This window comes from Netta rufina (genome assembly GCF_964035555.1).
Source record: "Netta rufina genome assembly, chromosome: 9".
Taxonomy (NCBI): Eukaryota; Metazoa; Chordata; class Aves; order Anseriformes; family Anatidae; genus Netta; species Netta rufina.
This window is the reverse complement of record NC_140132.1, coordinates 16,620,203-16,643,898: the sequence shown is the minus strand read 5'-3', so window position 1 is coordinate 16,643,898 and position 23,696 is coordinate 16,620,203. Positions and strand designations below refer to the sequence as shown.

Sequence of the window (23,696 nt, the reverse complement as noted above, 5' to 3'; positions counted from 1 at the left end):
TGGCAGGGAGGAAGCCAGGAGACGGGCACAGGCACCCTCCTCCTCTCCATAGAATATTTTATATATATATATAATATATATATATAATATATATATATTAAAATTACATTTCTCTTTACAAAAAAAAAAAAAAAAACAACTCAACAACAGGCCAGGGGACGGAGCTCATCTCTCAAGCCAGGGCGCAGGCAGCCCGGCGCAGGGGCCGGGGGCCTTCCCAGACCCCTTTTTGGGGCGCCCCCGTCCCCCAGGTGGGGCTCAGTCCAGAGTCCAGCAGCGGGTGGTGTGGCTGGGGGTGGGCACGGCGTGCTGGCCCCGCAGCCGGGCGCCTGCTCCGGATCCAACGCAGCTCGCCGGGTCCCCGCTGTCACCGCCTGCGAGGGGAGGTGAGATGAGGAAAAGGGGACGAGGCTGGAAGCGCAAGGGCACCGTGGCGTGGGAGAAGCCCTAAAAAGCCACCCCGAAATGCACTTACTTCTGCCGGGAGGAGCCGCAGGGGTCGAGGAGGTGGGAGCTGGCCTGCGCCAGGTTCCAGTCGAACATCTCCAGCACCCGGTGGCACTCCACGCGGGACTTCAGCCCCAGGCAGAAGAGCTGCTCCACCTGCAAGGGGACAGGGCGCGAGGACGGGGAGGGAGGGGGTGGCAGGGGCGCTCCCACCCCCGCGGGAGCTGGCGTGGGGGCCGCGGCGTGCCATGCCGTGCCGTGCCGTGCCGTGCCGTACCTTCAGGTACTGGATGGCCCGTTGGACGTTCCAGCCGTGGTTCTGCAGGGCCGCCTGGCACTCCTCGGTGGTGACGCCGTGCACCATGTCCTGCACCTGGGGGAGGCTGACGGTCACCCCGTGCCACCAGCAAGGAGCTGGGAGGGGTCAGGGGAACACTGGGGATGTCCCCCCACCCTGTAGCTCTGTCCCCAGCTGGGCACCGGCACCAGTCAAGGTGGGATTTCTGCCTCCTGTGCTAGGACACAGATCCCCGGCCACCTCCCTGTGCCCAGCAGGGATGGCCACCTTCCTCCCCATCCATGTGGCCAAACAGTGTGTAGGGCTACTTTGGGTTCAAAGTCTCCCCAATCCCCATTTTGGAGATGCTTTATGCACATCTGGGGACCCCTCACAGCCACCCCCTCGGGGACTGGGCACGGGGTAGGGATGGCTGTCGCCCAAGGGACACAACGAGCCCACGGCCACCTGGCCAAAAGCCACCCCCGGGGGGAAGCCACCTACCAGCCGGATCTTCTCGGAGGGGCGGTAGCCATCCGGCCCGTCGTAGACAATCTTCTGGAGGCTGCAGGAGGCTTTCACCAGGCACTTGGGCCCCAGGTTGCTGTTGTTGGAGGAGAAGTTGGCCTTGTAGTCCGGCTGCTGCTGCACCATGGGCCGGACGGTGGCCGTGGTGACCACGCGGGACGCCGGTGCCTCCTCGGGGCTTTTGGCCTCCTTGAAAAACTTCTCGTACTTGTCCAGGTAGGCAGGGCGCTCGGGCAGCAGGTAGTAGTGGGTGCTGCTGACCTTCTGCCCGTCCTTCACGATGGGCAGGATGCAGGGCCCCTTGGAGCAGTCCTTGCCCTGCGCCTGGATCACCTTGGGGGTGGCGTATTTGGGGTCGAGGGCGAAGCTCTGCGTGGTGGGCATGGGCTTCCCCGGAGAGGTGGAGAGGCAGGAGCAGAGGGCGCCGCGCTGCTGGGGGGAGCCCACCTGCAGGGCCATGGGGCTGGGCGTCCTCGAGGTGGGCTGCGACAGCGGGTCCCGGGGGGGGATCTGGGGTGGCCGGTCCTCCTCGCCCCCCGAGGCCGGGGACAGCTCCCCCGACCAGCGCCCGGGCTCGTTGCGGCGCAGGGGCCGGGGCGGGATGGGGACGCGGGGTGGGATTTGGGGTTTGTCGTCTGCCGGGCAGGCGGCCGGCCCCCGGGGCACGTTGAACCTCTTCATGCACTCCTGCTGCAGCTCCTCGAAGATCTCGGTGGTCTGCGTCAGGCTGGGCTGCTTGGCCTCCTTGGGGGGCAGGAAGAGGTTGTCCTCCAGCCCCGCCGCCCGCTCGCCCTCGTCCACGAAGCCGTAGTTGGTCTCGCCCCGCTCCCGCGCCCTGGGCAGCCCGGCACGGCTGCCCCGCCGCCCGGGGGGGCTGTTGATGGAGCACACCTCGAAGTCGTCCTCGTCCTGCGCCACGTCGTCGTAGGCGGGCGGCGGGGGCAAGGGCCGGGAGTCCCAGTCCACCACCGGCGTGGGGTGGAGGGGTCGGGGCAGGGCTCGCGTGGGGCTCTGCGGGGGGGTCTTGTCCAGCAGGGAGAAGGCCTCCATGGCCAGCTTGGCGAGGGAGGGGGCCGTCAGCTCCCCCAGGGGCGAGGGGCTGGCGGGGGGCACCTCCTCCCCGAAGTCGATGAGGGTCACCTCGCCGCTGCCCGGTCCCTCGTTGGGTGGCCGGCCGGGTTGCCGCTCGCCCACCTTGGTGCCCGGCACGCGGGCAGAGGGCTTGGCCAGCCGCAGACCTTTCCCCGGGCCTGGCTTCTTCAGGCAGAGTTTTCGGAAGCCAGACGACAGGCCCTCGTCCTCCTCGCTGACCGGGTCGTAGGAGGGCTCTAGGACGCAACGGAGAAGGCGGTGAGGGTCCCGTGGCGTCACCCCAAAAAATCCCCAGCTCCTGCCCCCAGGTGAGGACAACCCTCCTTGGGAATGACTCCGGATCCCAACTGCCCTCCTTCCCCAAGCCACGGCGAGACCCCAGCATCTCGAAAGCTCCCCCAAACCCACGGCACGGCAGCCTCAGCTCCACCACTCCACGCCCCCTTGCCCCACTCCCACCTTGGCCACGGAGATGCTCGCCTTCCCGGGGCAGGGTTCACGGGGTGGACGGGGATTGGGGAAGGGCAGTGCCCCTACACCCTAATCCCTGCCCTTCCCCACCCCCTGGGCCCCTGCCCTGTCTCCCCCTTGCTCCACGGCCACCCCAGCGCATGCCACGCTGCAGCCATGCCCGGTCCAGCGGCACCCGGGTCAGTACCGGTGGCGGGTGGCCCCTCGGAGCGATTAGTCCCCGCCGGTCCCTCCAGGGAAGATGTGCGAGGAGGGGGACAAGCCTGGAGACGCCCAGGGGCAGGCAGCAGGGGCGGCACCATCTCCCCGGGGACGCCTGCCCTGGGTTTGGAGGGCTGGGGACGCGTTCCTCCGCGGGGAGCAGAGCCGCGCTGTCACCCGCGGGTGCCCGGCGGTGCCCGTGCGCGCCGGAGAGGACCGGGGGCTGCCCCGGGAGAGAAGCGCACAGCACGCCCCGAGTACCTTGGAAGAAAGGAGCTAAGAAAAAAGAGAGGGGGGGGGGCACGAGTGGGGCTCCCAGAACAGCCCGACTTACTCGTAAGCAGGATTGAAGGCTGAGGCGGGCGCGGAGGCGGCTGCCCTGCAGGAGAAGAGAGAGCCCGAGAGCAGGGGAGGCGCAGGGGGAGCGCGGGGAGCAAGCGGCAGCCGGGGCGGTCGGCAGCGGGGGCGCGGTGCATGCTGCGTGCCCCCCTCCAGCCGCTGCTGGATGGGAGCAGATGCTGGTGGGCGGCCCCCCAGCTCCCCCCGGATTGCAGATTTAGGGGGTCGGTGGCACTGGTGCTGTGCCCGACCTCCCTCGCTGGCCGGGGACGTCGCGGCTCCGACTGCGCCGAGCTGATCGCCCCCGCAGCGGGGAGCCCTGCCCCGGGAGGGGACGAGGGGCCCGGCCGAAGGCCAGCGGGGCAGAGTCCAGCCTGGCGGGGCTGGGCAGAGCCGCCCACACCGCTGGCACGCGCCCTCAGCCCGGCTCCCTGCCACCCGGGGCTGCAGCAAGCAAGTGGCAGCAGAGAGACAGAGCGGAGGGGTGACAGACCCTGCCCGTCACCCAGGTGAAAGGGCACAGCTCCCGGCGCGGAGAGAAGGGACTTTGCGCAGCCGACGGGCTGGAGGCAGGGGGTGCGAGGGGGGGAAAGCCGCTTACTTTTAGCCCTTCCGGGGAGCTGGGTGGGTCTGGCAGCAGTCAGGTCGACACCTAAAATGTCAGGAGGGTCCATGGGATTTCCCAGGTACAGCCTGCGGGGAGAGAGCAGAGCGCCGCGGGGGCTCAGCGGGGCGCCGTGCGGGGCCCCCGCACTCCCCACGCTCGCAGCACGTGCTCGGGCGCACGTTCGGCACACCCCCGCCTACGGTGAGGGGCTGCTGGGGGGCGAGAGGAGGAAAACCTGCCCCTTGCAACGGGATGGGGACGTGGGAAAAACCCCACAGCCCCTCCCCAAGCCCTGTGCCCTGCAGGGAGACCCAAATCCCGCCGCGAGCACCATCCCCATGCCTGCTGGCTGCCCGGGGATGCACCCCGAGAGGTTTTTACCTCCAGGGCGCAGCCCCCTGCTGCTCTCCATGTGCCCCCCATCCCCTCCCTGCCTCCGGGAACCCCTCGGTGCACGACGTGCCACGCGCACGAGGCACGGAGAGCCGCGGTGCCGCAGCGGGGTGCTCGGGGGTGCCGCGCGCCCGGGGCACGGCGGGAGCAGCGCGGCGGGAGGCCCGGGCGAGCCGTCGCAAGCCAGGCGTGGTGGGGCAGGGAGCCGGCGGAGCCCCGAGGCCTGGGCGTGTGCCGGGCTCGGTGCGTTCTCCGCGGCGCGGACGGCACGTACCCAGGGCGCGTGCCCACGCAGCGGGGCGCGGGGAGGCCTGCCGGGGCACGAGGCGCCTCGGCGCACGCGCGGCACCCAAATGCTCCGGGGAGGCCACCGGGACACGGCCCCGTGGGGATAGGGAGGGGGCAGAATGGGATGAGGAGCGCCAGCTTGGCTGTATAGGGTCGGGGTGCCGGATGGCCACGGGGGTCGCCATCCCATGGGATGTGGTGAGGTGGGCGCGGGAGCTGGCTCGGCCCAGCGGGAGCTTTCCAGGCTTTGGAATCGTAGCCTGCACCCCCCAGACAGCCCTCCCACAGCCCCCCCAGCCCCAACGCTGGCAGGGAGCCGCCGTGACCCCGCAGCGAGCCAGCGCACCCTGCCCACCGCTTCCTGGGCGCTGCGGGGTCTTGGTGCCCAGCTCCTGCCAGGACACGCTGCATGATGCCCAGCCCCTTTTTTTTTTATATATATATATATATATTTTGCTTTTTAAGAGGACTCACGCTGTTAAAAGCTCACACCAACACCCCTCCAAGCACACGATGCCCCGAGACACCCCAAAAACGTTGGCGGCCACCTCTGTGGGGGGACGTTTCCCCCGTCCCCCTGCAGCAGGGGTGCTGCGAAGCACCGAGGGGCCACGGGGCTGGGGCAAGGGGCTCCGTGCCCAGCCTGGCCCCACACCCCATGACGAGCAGCCCCACCAGCACAGCTCCACCACGGCCCCCGAGCTCCCCACCATGCAGCGCCCGACCCCATTAGTGAGAAGAGGCGAGGGAGTTAGTCAAGCTGCGGGGACCCTGCCCAGAGCCACCAGCCCCAGCACACCAGGGAGGAAGAGGAGTTTTTTTTTTTTGTTTTTTTTTTAAAAAAAAGAAAAGGAGGAAAGCCAAGCAGTGGCTGACTCCCATCAAGGCAGGGAGGGAGGCAGGGGGGTGCAGAGAAGACAGAAAATTTTCTTACTCATCAATTTTATCGGGAAACCCCCAGCACTGCTGCGGGTTGGTGTCTCCATGGCCTGTGTGGATGAAGCTGTTTTTAAGCGGCTGGCTGATGTCGTGGGCCGACAGCCCCGCCACCGAGGTCACCGTGTTTCGGGGGAACTGGCCCACTTTTAGGGTCCGCTTATTCTGACCCCGCCACCAGTAATTCTCGGCCCTGAGGAACAAAAAGGACCTGCGTTAGGGACGGCGTGGGAGGGCGGCGAGACCCCCGGGGGGGGCGCTGGGAGCGGGGCACGTCCCCAACCCTGGTGACACGGGAGGAGGCAAAGTGACTCAGGCAGGCGGTGGCACAGCCGGGGAGGGTGCCCGGGATCCTAACCCTGCACACCCACAGCGTGCTCTGCCCCCCACCCCGTGCCCCGGGAAGGGGTCAGGATCCGACCCGCTGGGGATTTGGGGGGTGAGGAACGGAGCTCCCCAAAGGACGTGCCCCTTCGGAGCCCTGGGTGGCGCAGGACACGCGGGAGCTGTGGGGTGACAGCCGTGTCCCACGCCACTGGGGGCAGCACGAGCAACGGGACCAAGCAGCTGGGGTGCTGCTGTCCGACCCCAAATATCCCAGTCCCCATGGGGGGAATTGAGGGGACACAGAGGTTTTGGGACGGTGAGGGACGCAGAGGTTTTGGGGTCTCCCTTGCTTCTTTCCTACGTTATGGGGGAGCCCTGCGTGGGGTGACCCTACTGGCAGGGGGACCTGAGCCGTGAGCCCCCCAGGGTGGGAGCAGCCTGGGGGGGGACACGGCCACCACCAGGGTGGGACAGGGCAGTGGCAGAGTTTGTCCCTGCTCAGCAAGGGACAAACACAACGAGGAGACCCCAGGAGGGCACCCCGAGCAGCACCCCCAGCCTGTCCCCATCCCGCACCCACCACGTCCCCCCTGCCCCGTGCCGGGGGACCCCGGGGGGCTGCCCGCTGTCCGTGCTCAGGGTGGCACTGCCGCCCGCGCTGCCAGCTCGGCCAGGCTGGCACGGGCCCCGCGGTTTCCTGGAGTCACCTGTGAGTCACTGGCGGCCACTAGCTCAGCCCTTTTCCTGTTTACCTTCCCTGCTCGCCGCCAGCCAGCCCCATTACTCAGCCCCGAGACCCCTCGGAGAGGCTGAGCCCGAGCCCAGCCAGCACCGGGCACCCTCCCTCGCCCGCAGCGTGCCGGGAATGGGGGTAAAAGGGGGTCGGGGGCCGGGCCCCCCACCCTGGGAGGTCTCCCCCGCTCGCAGCAGCGCCCCGGAGGGATGCTGAGGCCGAGCTGGTCCCCTCTGCGCGCCCCCAGCCCTGCTGCTCAGACCCCCGGCACAAATTGTCTCCGTTTCCCACCCCAAAAATGGGCTCCCCCCCCCCCCCACTCCATGTTCCCCACCCCGCGGCCGAGCTGTGCGCTCGGGGCTTTCAGGTAGGTCCCGCACGGAGCCGGGGGCCCCTTCCCCTGCCCACACACACGTACGCACGCCCGGCGCCGCTTCAAACGGCACGCAGGGGCTTGAAAAAAGGGGTGGGGGGTGTTTACACCGCCCCGGGCGGCCTCGCCGGCGACGGATGCGGCCCCCCCAGGAGCCCCCCACCCTTCTTCCCCAGCGCCCAGCGAGGGGGGCGGCCACCTCAGGGGAAACTGAGGCACGGGGGGCTCAGGCTCGGTGATCCCATTGGGGCACCCCGCAGCGCCGGCACCCGCTGCGACCCCCATTACCCCTCCCCGCACCCCCCCAAACCGTGCCCGCCTGGGGAAACTGAGGCAGGAGAGGCTGCGCCCCAGCTCCTCCTGCACCCCGTGGCTCCCGGCACCAGCAGCGGGGCCAGGGCACCCCGCCAGCGTCCCTCCCCGCCGCGTCCCAACCCGTGTGGTTCACCTGGGGCGAGCGCAGCCGGGGCGAGTGGTGGTGGTGGTGGCGGCGGCAGCGGGGCCCCCAGCCCGCCCGTGATGCACCGGGGACGATGTGCGCGCTCTGGCACGGCCGCGCCGCCCTCCGCCGCTCCTTCCCTCCCTCCCTCGCTCCGCCGACGCCGTTTCCCTTCCCTTCCCCTCCCCTCCCTCCCCTCCCTGCAATTAAACCACCGCCGCCACCGCCAGACCCTGGGCAAGAGTCATCGGCAGCCCGGGGAGAAAGCTGGTCCCTCCAGACACACAAATCCGGCCTGATTCACCTCCGGGCCATGACTAAAGGCAGGGAGCTGGCCCCCGGGGAGGGGGGGAGAGGGAAAGCAGCTCCTTTCCCCTCGCCTCCCCGCTGCTACGGGGCCAGCCGGGGTGCTGGAGCGCTGCGTGCCACCAGGAAGGGACACTTTTGGGGGTGTCCCCTCGCCGTCCCCGAGCGGCACAATAGGGCTGGAGCGGGGCAGGAACCCTCGAGGGTGACAATACCTGTCCCTTAGGGACAAAAAGTCCCCCCCAGCCTGACACACGGGGTCCTGGGACCCCTGATGTGGGGAGGAACGAGGGCATAAGAAGGATCAGAGGAGGCGGAGAGCGCAGCCCGCGGCGCAGGCAGAGGCCACGGTGGTGGCACGGAGCGCCCGGTGCCCCCGCGGTGACGGTGGCACGGCCCCGCCACTATCAGCAGGGAGCGGCCCCGCTGCGTGCACCCGGGGCAAGGCCGGGGCAAAGCAACAAGTGCAGCGGGGTGAGTCAGCGGGGCCGGGCGGCACGGGGAAGAGCCACGCTGCCCGTGGGCACGGCGGTGGCCCCGTGGCCCCTGCCACCATGTCCCCACCGAGGGGGCTGCCCGCCCGTGGGGTGCGCAGCCGGGTGTGCCGGAGGGGGTGTAGAGCCCCTCCAAATCCCCACGCCGGTTTTTGGGGTCCCCCGTCCCCCTGCAGGCTGGCACGTGCCCTCCCCCAGCCGTGCAATACCTGCCCTCGATGACGGTGATGATATCGTTCATCTGGATGTGCAGCTTGTCGGGCTCCTCGAAGTCCTGCAGGGCCCTCATGTCGGTGGGCTGGGCCTGGGGGGGGGACGGGGACGGGGTGAGCACATTGGGACGTGGGCACATGGGGACGCAGCAACCCCATATCCCCCACTTTGGGGTCAGGGGAGCCCTGGTAATGGGCATGAGACCGAGTCACCCACTCGGGTACCCTACAACTCTGCCTGCGCTCCAGCTGATGGGATGGGGGCACCAAGGACCCCCTGCTCTCCTCCCATCTCTCCCACCCCCCTACCTCCATCAGGAAGTCCCGCAGGGCCACGAAGGTCGGCCGGTCCTCGGGTTTGTGCGCCCAGCACTGCAGCATGACGTTGTAGACGTCCTGGGGACAGTCCTCGGGCCGCGGCAGCCGCTCGCCCTCCTTGTCGATCTTGTGCAGGATCTGCGGGGCAGGCAGCGCCGTTACGGGGTGCCGGGTCCCAGCGGGTGCTGTGGGTGCTGTGGGTGCTGTGGGTGCTGTGGGTGGGGGTGCCGGCCCCACGGGCACCGTGTGCACCCACCTGGCTGCCGTTGAGGCCGATCCAGGGCTCCTGCCCGTAGGTGAACATCTCCCAGAGCGTCACCCCGAACATCCAGGTGTCGCTGGCGTGGGAGAAGGTGCGCGTCTTGAGGCTCTCGGGCGCACACCTGAGCGAAGGACACGAGCATCAGGAGGGACGTGAGCACCGGGAGGGGATGAGCGGCGCCTCCCTGGCTCCTCCACCCTGGGTGTCAGCACCCTGGGGTGCTGCCCGGGGCTCCCCAGGCTCACCAGGCGAAGGGCACCTTGCGGTGCTCCTGCATCACGTAGTGGTCGTCGTTTTTGGGCAGGGCCCGCATGAGCCCGAAGTCCCCGATCTTGACCTGCTCGTTGGAGGCCAGCAGGATGTTGCGGGCGGCCAGGTCGCGGTGGATGAAGCGCTTGGACTCCAGGTAGGCCATGCCCTTGGCCACCTGGATGGCGTACTGGCACAGCGTGGAGATGAGGAAGTGGCCCTGGTTCTTCCGCAGGCGGTCCAGGAGGGAGCCCAGCGGGGCCAGCTCCGTCACCTGGGCCACGGGGAGGGGACAGCGGGGTGGTCAGGCCAGGGACAAGGCATTTGGGGCTGCTTTCCAGCCCCGTTAACGTCCCCAGTCCTGGGGGTGCTGGTGGAGGACTCGGGGCACGGTGCCCTGTAGGGTGGGATCGCCGCCTCGTGGGGCTCGGCGGTGGCAGCATCCACGGGATGGGGTCCGTCCCGCTAACCCCACGGACTCACCATCTTCATGGGGTGGGAGAGCACCACGCCGTAGAGGCGGATGAGGTTCTTGTGGTCCAGGGAGTGCATGGCGTTCACCTCGCGGATGAAATCATCCAGCACCTCCGGCTGGCTCAGCACGTCCGTCTTGAGGCACTTCACGGCCACGTTGAGCTACAGCCAAACAACAAAACCCAAATAAACCCGATACAGCCACGGGACCGGGCAGGACACCTTCCCGGGGGGGGGGGTCTCCTACACCACGAGCAGCAGCAGCGTGGGCGCACGGCCCCTCACCGTCTTGCCGGCGGGCGTGCACCACTCCCCGCGGCGCACGACGCCGAAGGAGCCATCGCCCAGCTTCTCGAAGAGAGACAAATCCCGCTCCCGGATCAGGCAGGTGAGCGAGTGCTGGCCCCCCGTGTCCGGGGGGGGCGGCGTGGGCGGCTTGCGGAAGGTGCTGTGGGGCTGGGGGGGCAGCTCCGAGTCGGGGCGCTTGCCGCTGAACACCTGCGGGGCGCAGAGAGGGGTGGGATGTGGGGGGCGCGGAGACACGCGGGGGGGGGACCCCAAATCTTCCTGCCCGCTGGTGGGCACGGCTCGCCTCGGTTTCCCCTTCCCATAAGGGTGATATCGGAAGGGATGGGGTCCGTCCCAGCCCCGGTGCACAGCTGGGGATGCTGGCACCTGCGCGGGGGCCGGGGCAGGCATGTGGCCGGGGTGGGAGGTGGCATTTCTCGGCCCGGCTCGAGGCTGAGTCGCCTTCTATTAAAAGCCCATCCCGGCCCCGGCTCGGCCCAGATGAGTCACGAAAGGGAGAGGCCACGACCCAGCGCCCAGCTGGCGAGCACACGGGCGTTTTGGGGGCGCGAGGTGCCCGGGGGGCAGCACCCCCATGGGGCACGTCCCCAGCTGCGCACCCCGGGGTCCCCTGCCTCGGCGCTGCGGGGCACTGGGGCGGGCAGGGGGATGGAGATTGGGGATGCTGCCCACGGAGCCGGCTGAGGCTCTGCTACTAATTAGCCCTGAATGAGTTTCCTGGAAAAAAAGGAGGCAAATCACGCGAGGGGAATGAATTTCCCGACCGCTGGCCCTAGCTGGGAGGCAACCCGTGCGGGGCCGGGCAGGGTGATGCCACAGCAGGACGCACGGTGGGGGTTTTGTCCCAATCCCTGCCAGCACTGGGGGGGACAGGGCTGGCCCCATCACCCTGGGGCACTGGGAGAGACGGGCACCGAGAGGGAAGGAGGTGGCAGAGGGGCGCACAGCCACCAGCTCCTTGCACGGGGCCGAGGCAGCCCCATTCCTCCGGCGTGCCTCAGTTTCCCCATCACGCCCTCCCTGCCCCTGTCCCGGCCGTACCTTGCTCATCCAGGATTTCCTCTTGCACATGGCTTTCCTCCGCTTCACCGCCTCCCACAGCCGCCGCTGGCCTGCAGCACAGGGGGACCGTCACCAACACGGGGGTCCCCTCCCCCAAAAAAAAAAAAAACCCTCTCCATCCCTCGGGACCACGCGTCCCTCTGGGCTCCCCCCAAAAAAAAACGGGGTGCAGCCAAACGGGGTGAGGGGGATCTCAGGGTTTAGGGGGGGGGTGTAACGCACCGGGGCGCCCCATGCCGATCTTCTCCAGGTCCTCATTTTTGACGTACTCGAAGTGGGAGAGGCGGGTGACGTTGAGCTCGTCCCGGATGCGCAGGAAGTACTGCTGCAGCTGCAGCTCGGTGAGCAGCTCCAGCAGCCAGTCCGTGCCCTCCTCCGACTGCATGCTACAGCTCAGCTTCTGCCGGACACCGCGCCTGGTTAGCGGGGACCCTGCCCTGCGCCCCGCCGCCCCCAGGGGTCTGTCCCTTGTCCCGCCAGAGCCAGGCACCCGCTGCCCAAAATGGGGTAAGAGAGCTGGGGCTGCTCCCTGTGCCAGCAGGGATTCGTCTCCTGCAGAGCCCGGCCCCAGCTCCCTGTGGGGGGGGGCAGGAGAGATGCGAGCTCCTCTCCCCATCAGCAGGACCCCCAGGGAAGGGCAGGGACCCCATTTCTGCCCCATCGTGCCCACAGCCCCGCTGAAACCAGGGATGGAGACGGGTCAGACCCTGAGGCACAGCACGGATGTCCCTGATTCCAGCCCCATGCAAGGGGAACGCCACAACCCAGCGCCTTGTAAGGGATGCCCTGCGCCCTGGCACCACACACGCACAGGGGGCACCCCACACACTGCCTGCCAGGCTTTGGGTGCCCAGCTGGAGTGGCTGGCAGCGGAGGTGGCTGCTGTCCCCAGCAGGGACAGCCCCCACAGCACTGCCTCGGTGTCCCCTCGTGTCCCCGCACCCCCAGCAGGGCTAGGACAGGGCACAGACCTATGGATATGCCATGGGGTGGTGGCCCCGTGCTGGCAGCCTCGGGGAAGGGACAGAGGGGGGACACAGAGCCATGAGTGGGGGACGAGGACGGGGTGCAAGCAGCATCCCGGTGCTGCCAGCATCGCCCCCTGCAGCTGCACGAGGCACGGGGCCAGCTCCCAGCAGGGATCTCCACATCCTCCCCCAAAACGCACCCCTCGCTGCATCGCGCCCCTGCCCGAGGTCGCAGCGGTTCCAGGAAGGGACCCGGCTCTGCCCCCCGCCCCCGAGAGCCGGAGGGGACGTGGGAAACCCCCCGGTCAGCCCCCTCCATCCTCTTTTCTCCCCCAGGATTAGACATCACCCCCCCTGAGCCCCTTCACCCCCCTCCCTGCGCTCTCGGGTCCGCGTCACCGCGATCCCAACCCTCGGCACGGGGCTAAAAATACGGCGGGCGCGGCAGGCGGCCGGGCACGGGGCGCACGGGGGCACCCGCGGCACGAGGAGCCGGCGGCTCCCAGCACGGACAGGTCCCCCCCCCCCCGGGGGTCCCCTGCCCGTGGGCACCGGGCTGGGGGGGTGACGGCCACTTACTCGGTAGACGCGGAAGCGGGCGAGGAAGGGGAAGGAGCGGCGCAGCGTCTCGAAGCGTCGCATCCTGTTTGGCCGGCCACCGGGGCAGGCGGCCTCGTCCCTGGAGCCAGCCTCGCCCGGGGCACCGCGGCCACCCGCACGTCCCCTGCTTGGTGACGGTGTCACCGGGGCACCGAGCGATCAGCGGAGTTGGGGGACCCGCGGAGGAGTCATGGGGGTCACAGCCCGGTGGGTGACGGCCTCCTGCTGGCCCCCGTGCCGCGCGTTGCCAGCCGGGCACGGCCACCCCATAAATCCCCCGGTGCGAGCAGGGGGCTCAGGGCATCCCCGCAGCGCCGGGGCTGGCGGCAGGACGTGGGGCTGTCCCAATCCTCCTCCTCCTCCTCCTTCCTTCGTGCTCTCTCCAGCCTCTCCTTCCCAGCCGTGCTGCCCTCCCCTTCCCGAACGCAATCGTGCCGGGGCCGGAGCGGAGCCGTGGCGTTGGCGTTTTCCGAGCAGCGGCCGTGGGCTCGCTCCTGGCTTTCCGTGAGGCTCCCCCCTCGGCCGGCAGCCGGGCATCGAGCGCCGTCCCGGCCCGGCTGCCCGCGCAGCCCCTGTCCCAGGAGGGTTTATTTTAGCTGCGCGTTGGCCAGGCGTTGGGCCGCGAGCCCAGGGGGCCGGGCTCCGATCAATGTGCTGCTTTCTCTCTTGTTCAGCGGGCGCTCCGGCAGCTGCACCGCCTGGGAGACCGGACCCCCGGCTCCCATTGCCATGGAAACCTCGCTCCGGCCTTGGGAAACGTTCCCGGGCCTCAGTTTCCCCCCCCCAAAAAAAAAAAAAAAAAAAAGGAAGCGAGGAGGGAGGGGAGACATCCGGCCCTGCGCTCCCAAAAGGAGGCGGCAGGCACGACGCCAGGGTGACGGGCACCGTGCCGCTGCCGCCGTCACCCCCGTGGGCACACAGGGCCGGCGGGCACGCTGCCTGCCCTGCGGGTGCCAGGCTCTGCGGGGTGCTGGGGGAGGTGGGCACGGGTCCCTCCGCGACCACCGGTGTCCCGGGGCTGGCTCCTGTCCCTGATGGGGCCGGGGCCAAGGGCTGGCACCCGAACACGGGTGCGTTGTCCGCCCGCGAGCTCCCCCGGGAGAACAGCTGGCGGTGCCGGCAGCCGCGGCGTGAGAGAGGAAAGACCCAGGGCATTCTCCTGCTGTGCTCCCCCCCCCAAAAAATCTCCAGTGCTGGACCCCTGCCGCAGCCGTGGCTGTGCCGAGGTGGCCAGGAAGGGGATGAGGCAGGCGGGGAGCCCTCGTGGTGCTGGAGGGGTATCCACGGTGGCTCCCACCGCCGGGATCCCGGCTGTACCCGGCACAACGGCCCCATTGAGCGGGCACAGCCGGGCACGGTGCCCTCGGCACCAAGCTCTGCCACGCGCCAGCTCCCCAGGGATGTAGGGTGTTCCCTGCCCCACGCTTGTGCACAGCCCCCAGCAGCCGGGGGAAGCATCCGTGCTGCCTCCAGCACCCCAAAACCCCAGGCAGGGCTGCTCAGGTCAGCGCAGTGCAGCAGGCGGGGCCTGATCCTGCACAGCGAGGGCGCCTGGCAGGGGCAGCACTGCAACCTCTGAGACCGGTGAACGGAGCGTGACGGCGATCCCTGTGCCAGCACCCCAGCAGGGTGTGGGATCACCATCCCCAGAGGCTGTGGGACGCGGACAGCAGCCCCCCAAAACCCGGGATACCGCACAGAGCCACGGCGCGGGGTGCACGGGGCCGGGTAGCACAGCGCAGCTGGGGAAAACGCCCCCCCCATAGCCCAACCTGCAGCTCGGGGGATGCTCCCTACGTGCGCACACCCAGATGCGCAGGCGGTGCCGGCTCTCACGTGCAGCCCAGGACCACACACGCGCGCTCCTGCAACCACACGCACCACGCACACACCCCGACACGTGCACGGCCGCAACCGCACCACCACCACCACCCCCTGGCACGCGTGCTAACGGCGCCCAAACACAGCACCTCTGCATGTCCCCCCCCTCTCCATCACCACCACCACGCTCCCCGCAGCTCCTGATGTGCCCGGGTGCACGTGCGCAAACACCCCGAGCCCTGCAGCAAAGCCCCCGGTGCTCCCCCTGCGCACACACCCGTCGTGCCCACGGGCACCGTGCGCCCACGGGCACCCACCCGTGGCACACACACAGGTCACGTCTGCCCGCTGGCAGCCGGCTCGCCCCCGCCAGCCACGCAGCCACCGGCGCATCGCACACGCCGTGCACGCCCTCCCGAGGCGGCGCGCGGGGGTGCAAACGCACCCCGTCTGCCTCCCACGCTCAGCGCCGCCCGTGACGGCACCCCGACATCTCCGTCGGCACCCACAGGTGCCCACGCACCAACGTGCTCCTTGCACCCCCACGCAGACCGGTTACACGCAGCTTGCTGCCCCCCCAGCGATGCCCACGCCACCTACACCCCCGTGCACACATCATCCATACGTCCACCCCCCGTTTTCCACCTCCCCCGAGCAGGAGGTGCCCGGGGTGCACAGATCCTGTCCCCACGCCGGGCCCTTCCCCAGCATCCATGCACCCCCCACCCCTCGCTCTCAGCTGGGGAAACTGAGGCACGGCAGGTGAGAGGCACCAAGGCACCTGCCAGCCGCCTTTCTGGGGGCGCAGGGGCGACTCCCAGTTTGCCCAGTGTCACCCAGGGCGGGGGACACGGGTCCCTGCCAGCGTGGACAGCCACCAGCCTGGCCTCCAGCCGCCCACGCCGGGCACCGTGCCCGCCCTGCGGCAGCCCCTCTATCCCCAGACCTGTGCCAGCGCCGGCTGAGCCAAGCTCCTGCCGTGCCCCGAGCTGCACCGGGAGGGGACAACACGTGCCACTGCGGGGACACATGGGTCCCCATCCCAGCACTGTCCCCTTTTTCCCCCCCAGCAACGACATTCCTGCCCCCATCCGTGCCTCAGTTTCCCCAGCAGGCAGGAGCAGCCACCCCGCTCGTGGCTCAGGACAGGGGCGCAGCCATGCGGGGCGGGTGCCGTCCCCATGCCACCCCCGCAGGGCCCCGACGCGGAGAAGCCATGCAGGGGAGCATCGCCACGAGCCCCCCACGCACCCCACGGCCCAGCAGGACCCAGCACCTCTCGGGGACACACGTGCCACCGCTTCCCCACGGCTCCCCCCCCGGCACTGACCCGCCGGCACGGCATGCCCAGGGTGACGTCCTGCTGGGGGGGCCGCCCGTGGCGCCCACCGCCCGGCCGCGGGGCTCGCAGCCCGGTGCTGTCCGAGAGGCTGTGGGGCAGGGGGGCGAGCATCTCCTCCTCCTCCTCGGCGCTGCTCAGGCGCTGGTAGTCGCATCTCTCGCCCATGGCTGGGGCGGCGGCGGTGGCAGCGAGCGGGGGGCTCTGCGGAGACGCCCGCGCCTGCCTGGGGGCGGCGAGGGCTGGAGCCGGGCGTGGGATCACATGGCAGAAAGTTGCTGCAGTTCCGGAAAACAGCGAGAGGGTGAAGGTGACCGCGGTGATGGAGGGGAAGGAGGGAGGGCTGATGGATGCAGAGGGGAGGGGGAGAAAAAAAAAAAAAAAAAAAAGAAAAAAAGGAGAAAAGAAAAGGGCAGCCCTTTGGGCACCCGTCCTCACCCCGAGCCCTGGCATCGCCGCCTTCCTCCCGGCTCCGCTGCCTGCGTGCCCGCTGTCCCCCCCGGCACCCGAGCGAGGAGGAGGTGGCAGCGGTGGTGGTGGCATCGCCGCCCGCGCTGGCGGCCCCCTTCTCCCCCCAGCCCAGCGTTGGGGAGCAGCGGGGAGCAGCGCCCGGCGGCTGCGGCTCTGCGGCAAGCGGGGTGGGGACGGGGGCAGCGAGCCCCGATGCGGGGGGCCCCCGGGGGGCGAGGGGAGGTGGGGAGCGCAGCATCCTCCCCGGCATCCCTCCCGCTGCGGGCACCCCGGTGCGGTGTGCCGGCGGAGGGGGAAGGGATGCTGGGGGAAGATGGCTGCTCCGCAGCGAGCCGGCAGCGGGGCCGCGCGGGCGCGAGCTCGGCAGGGTAGGGAGAGAGGCCAGGCCCCAGCACGACGGGGTTTTGGGGTTGGGGGGGGGATGTGCTGGGAGGATTTATCCTGCCTCCAAGCCTCTCGCCACCCTTATCACGGTGCTGGGGGTCTCCTGGGTGAGGTGTCTGCATGCAGCTCTCCGGAAGCCACCCCCTGCACGGGGAGATGGGGAACCCGCACGGGGGAGCTGTCAGCGGCCCCTCGGAGCTGCCCCCGTGCCCTGACACCGCCTGGCTGGACGGGGGCTGAGCCCCCCCTGGCAGAGCTGCGAGCATGGGAGGAGGCAGAAGGCGGGGGCCCTGCAGCCCCCCCTGCACCTGCCTGTGCTCGGCGGCATCGCACAGCCTCGGGGACCAAAACGCTCCTGGTGCCAACACCACAGGGCATGATGCCCCATCCCAACCCCCAGAAACGCTCCTATACACCCCCATCTCTCCCCAATGACCCCCCACACCCTCCCATTATTCTCCCCTTCCCCCCCCCCCACGCATCCAAACCCCAGCCTGACCTTGGTGGAGGTGACACTGGGCCCCCCCCAACACCACCCCGCACCACCCCGGCTCCCACCACACCCCACATCCCAGAGGGGCACCGACCCCGGGGGGCTGTAGGGGTGGGTGGGCTGCGCCCCGGGCAGGCTGTCGGCGGCTCCTCCTGCCATACCACAGAGGTGAGCTCAGCCGCCGAGCCGAGCCCGCGGGCGCGGGGCGTGGGAGCAGCCAGCCGCCCCCGCGCGCGGCCCGCCGGCGTCACCGTGCTGGCACGCCGCGGGCCGGTGACTGACGCACGTGCTATGCATGCCACCGGCCCCCCGGCCACACAGCGCCCGTGTCCGTGTCCCACCCCATCCCCATCCCACCCCGACATTCGGCCGGTGCAGTTGGGGGTCCGTGTCCCATCCCCGCAGGGTCACCCCGCGCATCCCCGCCAGCCCCAGGTGACACGGGGTGGGTGGCACGAGCCTTGGGGTGCTGTGCTGGGGACCGAAACGGTGCCAATCCCAGCCCCACAGAGCCTCAGGTGCCAGCTCAGCCAAAACCCAAAGCGTGAGGTCTCCGGAGCGAGGCGGAGAGCATGACGCCCATGATTCCCACCAAAACCACGGCCACCAAAGCCCCCGGGGTGGTGACAGCCACGGTGACCACAGGGCGTCCCTCCCACCGCAGGGACACCAGAGCTCCCCAAGCCCTCCAGGCAAACCAGCATCTCAGTTTGTCCCTGCATCCCTCTGAGCATCCCTGGGGTGCACGCAGCAGCACCCTGCCCTGCGCCCACCCTCTTCCCCGAAATAGGGTCCCCGCTCACCCGCAGCGCATCGCCCCGCTCGCCATCCCGTCTGGCCGTGCCGGGGCCCCGCCACCCCGCCTGCCACCTTCCTGGTGGCAGTGTCACCTGGAAGTGATGTCACCGGCAGCGGCACGGCCGCGGCGCCCCGGGCTGGCTCGCTCAGCCCTGGCGGGGCCCAGGGGCGGCCCCAAATTGCACTGACAACACTCCCCGGGCCGGCTGCTCCGGCGCAGGCGTGCGCGCACACACGTGCGAACCCACACACACACACACACAGAGCACGGCGCGGCAAAGGCAAAAGGATGCCAGCGGAGCTGCCAGCAGCATCCTGCCCGCGCTCCCCGGGGACCTCCCGCTGCTGTGCCGCCCACCCGGTGCCCTCCACATCTCGGCGAGGAGCCCCCATACCGGCGTGCGTTTCGCCTCCGGCACCCGACACAGCTCACTGGGGCGTCCCGAGCAGCCGGCACGGCGGGACGGTGACACCCGCGGCGGGGGTGGCCGGCAAGGACAGGGTGCCAGGTGCCCCAATGCTGCGCTCTCCGTGCCACCAGAGCCCGATGCCATGGTTGGATCCTGCCCCTGTGCATCCCCTGCTCTCCAGGCAGCGATTGTCCCTTGGATCCTGCCTGGGAGCAGCCGCACCCAACGGTGCCCCCCCGCCCTGACAAAGCCCGGCGCAACCCCAATCCTCTCCCTAAGCCTCTTTCCTCTGCTAAATCCCTGCCGTATGGCGAGCGGTGGCGGCACAGGCAGCCCCGGGGCGGGCTGAGGGCATGCTGGGCTCCCAGCGTGGCTAGCAGCCTGCCCGGCTGGGCCACGAGCCCACACAGAGCCACACTAGCCCATTGCACCTGAGGGGCTGATCCCCATCTCTGCATCTGCAGCAGGATCCGGCCCGATCCACAACACATCCCCAGGGATGATGGGGGAAATAACGGGGCCAGGTGCACGCCGTGCTGCCCAGGGCGCATGGAGAGGGGCAGGGGGCACACACAACCCCCTGGCCGACCCCCATCTCGTCCCCATCTCCATTTGTCACCAGGCAGGGCAAGCACCGGGCTGGGTTAAGGGACAAACCAACCCTGCTTCGGCATGAAAAAGCAGGAGAGGGGTGCAAGCTGGATAAAAGGGCGAAGACGCATGCAGTGACTGCATTCCCATGGGCACCCCGAGCACAGCACCCCCCCAGCTCCCCCTCCGGGCCCCGTGCCCAGGGCGGTGTTGGCAGAGCGCACGGCTGAGCCCGGCATTGCCACGAGAGGGCACTGGGCTTGGTGCCACCGAGCACTCAGAGGGACACCCCCTCACAACCCAGCACCCCAACGCGAAGCTGGACCGTGCCCAACAGCCCCCGTGCTCATCCTACCTGGGCCGGGGCGGCCGTGCTGCTGGGGTCCCCTGGCAGGGCTGCTCCGTGTCCCAGTGTCCCCGCGAGCCCGGCGGTGACGCAGGACGGCGTCAGGGCTTCGCCCGCGCAGCCATGGCAGGGCTCCGCTCGCGCTGGCCGCAGGGTCCCCTGGGGCCAAGCAGGAAGGAGAGGTCAGGATGGATGGGATCCTGCTGATCCCACACCCGTCGCCTGCCCCAAACCCTGTGGGGGTGGAAAACCAAACCCGGGGTCTGATGGGAGCCCCCCAAAATGCGCACCTGGGGCTGGCATGGCAGCACCCATGGGTACGCTGGCCGTGGAGCACCAGCCTCGTGCACGGGGGGGATCTGTCCAGCCGGTGTCAGGGGCCAGATCAGAGCTGGAAGTGTCACCCTGCACCCGTGGCCGGGCTCCTGCTCCCCTCTGAAGGAGCTTAACGGGGCCACGGGGAGGGAGAGGGGCTCAGCACCCCTGGGTGCTGGGCAGGAATGTCCAGGAACCCCCGACCTGCCCCAGCACCCAGCGCTGGGAAGGGACGGTGGTTTGGAGCAGAGCGGTGCCCTGGCCAGACCACTGCGCATCTGCAAGTCATTAGCGCTAATTGAAGGCAGCCTAATTGGCCAGGCTGCAGCACGGGCAGTGCCCCCTGGGGCTGCTCAGCCCATGCAGCGAGCTGAGAGCCGGAGCGTGGCTGCAGGGGGGGCACCCCACGGGGGACAGGGCACCCAAGGGACCCTTTTGCATGGTGCAGGAGCCGCACGGTCTCACCCACTCCTGCAGGAACTGGTGGTACTGGTGCAGGAGGCCCCGCTGCCCCCACCCCGGGCGCTGCAGCCCCCCCGGCTCTCCTCCTCCTCCATCCCTAGCAGCTGCAGCGCCCCAGTGCCGTGGGGTGAAGCTTCCTGGGAAGCTCCCCCCTGGCCCTACAGCCCAGGTGCATGGGGTGAAGCCGCTCCCCCGTTGTGCCCCCCAAGCCCCAGGGGAGCTGAGTCACGGCTGCCACCCCTGCACCCTGCCCGGGGCAGTGGCACAGAACCGGGCACCACCGGCGGCCCCGCAGCCCAGCCGTGGTTCCCACCATGCCCCACCGGCACCACGCCCCGCGCTAATGAACACCGGGCTAACGAGGCCCGGGGTGGCTCAAGGGGCTGCTAACTGGTTGCGCAGCCCCAAATCCCGCTGGGGCGCCCCCGCCCGCGCCCCCAGGCAGGGGTTGGGTCGGGCTGGCGAGCGGGATGGGGTTTTACCTGCTCAGGGGCTCCCTGAAAAGGATCCTGGAGGAGCAGCCCCCCTATCCCACCCTCCTCCTTGTGCGCACACCCTGCGCTCAGGTCACAATTTTAGCAAATCCCAAAACCTGGTGAGCTTTGCCAATTTTCCAGTGAGGGTTTGGGTGCAGGGACCCGGCACCACGAGGGCACCCACGGCGCAGGGCGGCGCGCCGCCGCCGCGGCAGCCCAGGGAACGCGGGGCAGGGGGAGAGGCCGTGCCGGGGCGGCACCACGGAGGCGAGCGCGTGGGGAAGCGGCAGCGCCGGGCTCTGCCTCGGCCTGCCCTGCCCAGACAGCCCGGCCCTGGCGCTTCCCCGGCCCGGGGCATGCGGGAGCCTCGGTGGCAGCTGCGGGCAGGGTCCCTGCCCCGTGCCCGGGGTTGCTGCAACTCCCCCAGCCAGAGGGGTGAGGGGTACGGGGTCGAGATGAAGGCTGTGGGTAAATTGGGAGGCTCCGAACAGATCTGGAGGAGCAGCTGCGAGAGGATGGCAGCAGAGCAGGGTTCCTCCTGCTGGGGAAGGATCGGTGCTGAGGCTGCCAAGCGCGCATCGCCAGAGTTAACTTTTAGAGCAAGCGAGAAAAAAGTGAGCAAAAGAAAGCGTCCTGAGCGCTTCGGTGAGAAAAACCTGCCCCGACGCGGCCAGAGGCGGATGTGACGGGGACGCGGAGGGTCTCTGTGCTGCTCCCAGCGCTGGCAGCAGCGCGACGCCCCCGAGACGCGGGGCTGTGCCCGGAGGACAAGGGTCCTCTGTTCAGCCCGGGGAGGAGGAAGAGCAGAGCAAAAGGGAAAAAAAAAAAAGAAAAAGGAATCCTTCCCCCGGCTTCCGCTGCGGGTTCAAACACCAAACCTCAGCAGAGGGGAGCAGGGGGACGGAGGGCGAGCATCCCTGGTGCCGGGATGCCTGCAGTGCTGCAGGGCACGGTGCCAGCACCGCACCACCTCCGCCAGCGGTCCCGGTGCCCGCGTCGCCCCTTACCTCGGTGCTCACGGCCGTGGCATCCCTCGCCGGGTGTCCGGTGCCGGCGTGGCGGTGTCGGCGGGGCGAGGAGGGCCGCGGGCGGGCGGCATGGCGAGGGGCGCGCTCGGCGGGGTCTCCGCCTTCACACCCTGGCCTGGCGGCGTCGCGGGGGCCACGTGCCGGGGGGCTGCTCCTGCTCCCCGCGGTAGCGCTCCCCTTCCTCCTGCACCCCGCGCAGCGCCTCCCCTTCCTCCTGCCGCCCCCTGCGCACCCACCAGCGGGCTCGCCCCGGGGGGCTGCCGCTGTCCCTGCGGGCTCCGCGCTCCTGCTGCGCCCTGCGGCTCGGGCCCTGCTCCTGCCGCGCTTTGGGGCCGCGCTCCTGCACCCCGCGCACACCCGCGCGGACCCTCCTAACCCCGGGGCTGCCCCCTTCGGCCCCCCTCGCCCTCCTCACGCCCACCCGAGGCTCGCCGGGGCTCGGGCGTCCCCGGGGAGCCCCCAGCTGCTCGCGGGGGCGCAGCAAGCCCGGCGGGGGCTTGGTGCCCACGGTGGGCACCGGGCGGTCTCCGCGCTCCTGCAGCCCGGCGCGCACCCCCAGCAGCACCCGCTGCCACTGCCCCGGCCGCCCGGCCTCGCCACCGCCGCCGCCCTCCGGTGCCCTCCCTCCGGTCACCAGCTCCTGTCCCCGGGCTCCCAGCCCCGCTTCTTGCACCCCCTGCGCCAAGCCCCCCGCCTCCTGCACCCCCGGGGCCACGCCGCCGCCTTCCTCCACCCCCGGGCTCAGCCCCCCGCCCTCCGCCACCCCCGGCTCCCGGATGGTGCAGGCGGCGCCCCCCGGCCCCGCACGCTGGGGGCTCGGCTCCGGTGCTCGTTTCCCGGTGCCGCAGCCCCGCCGCGGCTTCCTCCTCCTCCTCCGCCCCTTACCCCGCCGCGGTGCGCGCTCCCCGCAGCCGGGGCGCGCTCCCGGGGCGGCGCGCTCCCGCCCGGCCGCGCTCTTAAAGGAGCCGCGTCCCCGGCTTTTACGTAAGGGGAAAGGGGGGGGGTTAGGGGGGTGAGGAGGGACGGACAGACGGACATGGGGTAGCATGGGGAGGAAGGAGAAACTCGGGCACCCCAAGCAGGGTCAGGGCTCCTGGAGGAGTCCTGGTGTCACTTTTTGGGGGACGCTGTGACAAGGGCACGAGGGAGAGGGGAAGACAGCCCCTAAAAGCCCAGGGGGGCTCGGTGAAAGTTGAAGCTCACCGGTGTCCGCAACAGCCCGATGGCTTGGCAAGAACTCACGAGAGGCGTTGAGTGTTGAAGCTTTACAACTTTATTCAAGCAGACAGCAGGTAGCCTACAAACAGGCGTTATACCCCACACCACGTCCGCCGCCAGGGCTGAGGAGGGGGTATCGGCACCCCAGGAGCCACGGCAGCTCCCCCCAGCCAGGCTTTAATCATCCTCTGCAGGTTACAAAGCACACGATTAAACTTGCTATCAAAACGCACACAAATGCTGCGGTGAAGACTCGTAGGCAGCAGCTCGTAGCTGCCACGTGGAGAAGTGATACTAAAAAACCTTAAGACAGAGAGCGCTACACACATGCAGGATACTTAAAGAAGAGGTAGGAGTTGCACAAGCCTGGACCTAAGGCTTCCAGAAAGACCGATGAAAACCCACCGTGTCCATTAAATTTTGGACTGCCAAAGCAGGCTGAGTTCTTCCTCTCAGTAGTACGCTGACCTAGCACGAGTTCACCAAGTCTTTGGAAGGAAGTTTACTAAATCACAGAGCACACGATCTACCTAGCCTAGCTTCCACTAACATTCAAACACCAGTCTCAGGACCGAGGGCAGGACGTCACTTCAGGACAGCACAGCTATGAGAAAGCTCAGCTTAGAGAGAAGGTAGAGTCTAGAGAAGTACATAACAGGCCGAGGTTTGTATTCGCATCACCACAGGAGAGTGAAAGAAATGACTGCGGGAAGTTAATCCATGTTAGATACTAACCATCCAGCTTTGCAGATGACATTGCATGATAAGCATAAAACAATTATGGGAAACACTGTCCCCGATAATTACGTACACCCATAGTGCAACATATGGAGGTCACT

At 69.2% G+C, this 23,696-nt stretch overlaps 1 protein-coding gene across 4 annotated transcripts; it reads right to left on the bottom strand.

Moving 5' to 3' along the window:
* Nucleotides 1-233: 233 nt before the first annotated feature.
* On the bottom strand, nt 234-22,043 carry TNK2 (tyrosine kinase non receptor 2). 4 transcript variants are annotated; one of them, XM_084292323.1, is made up of 17 exons: nt 21,619-22,043; nt 19,368-19,517; nt 11,360-11,537; nt 11,117-11,187; nt 10,052-10,264; nt 9,776-9,928; nt 9,289-9,566; nt 9,038-9,164; nt 8,773-8,919; nt 8,461-8,555; nt 5,578-5,772; nt 3,957-4,048; nt 3,351-3,395; nt 1,229-2,580; nt 725-820; nt 476-603; nt 234-374 (listed from the first exon to the last, which is right to left on the bottom strand). In XM_084292323.1, the coding sequence occupies exons 3-17, from the start codon at nt 11,520-11,522 to the stop codon at nt 368-370; spliced, it is 3,162 nt and encodes a 1,053-aa protein (XP_084148449.1). In that variant the 5' UTR covers nt 11,523-11,537; nt 19,368-19,517; nt 21,619-22,043; the 3' UTR covers nt 234-367. The 4 variants fall into 4 exon arrangements, with proteins under 4 accessions (XP_084148449.1, XP_084148448.1, XP_084148446.1 ...); XM_084292322.1 differs by lacking the exons at nt 19,368-19,517; nt 21,619-22,043 and adding an exon at nt 12,685-13,223 and having other exon boundaries at nt 1,229-2,308; nt 2,393-2,580; XM_084292320.1 differs by lacking the exons at nt 19,368-19,517; nt 21,619-22,043 and adding an exon at nt 12,685-13,223.
* Nucleotides 22,044-23,696: the final 1,653 nt, after the last annotated feature.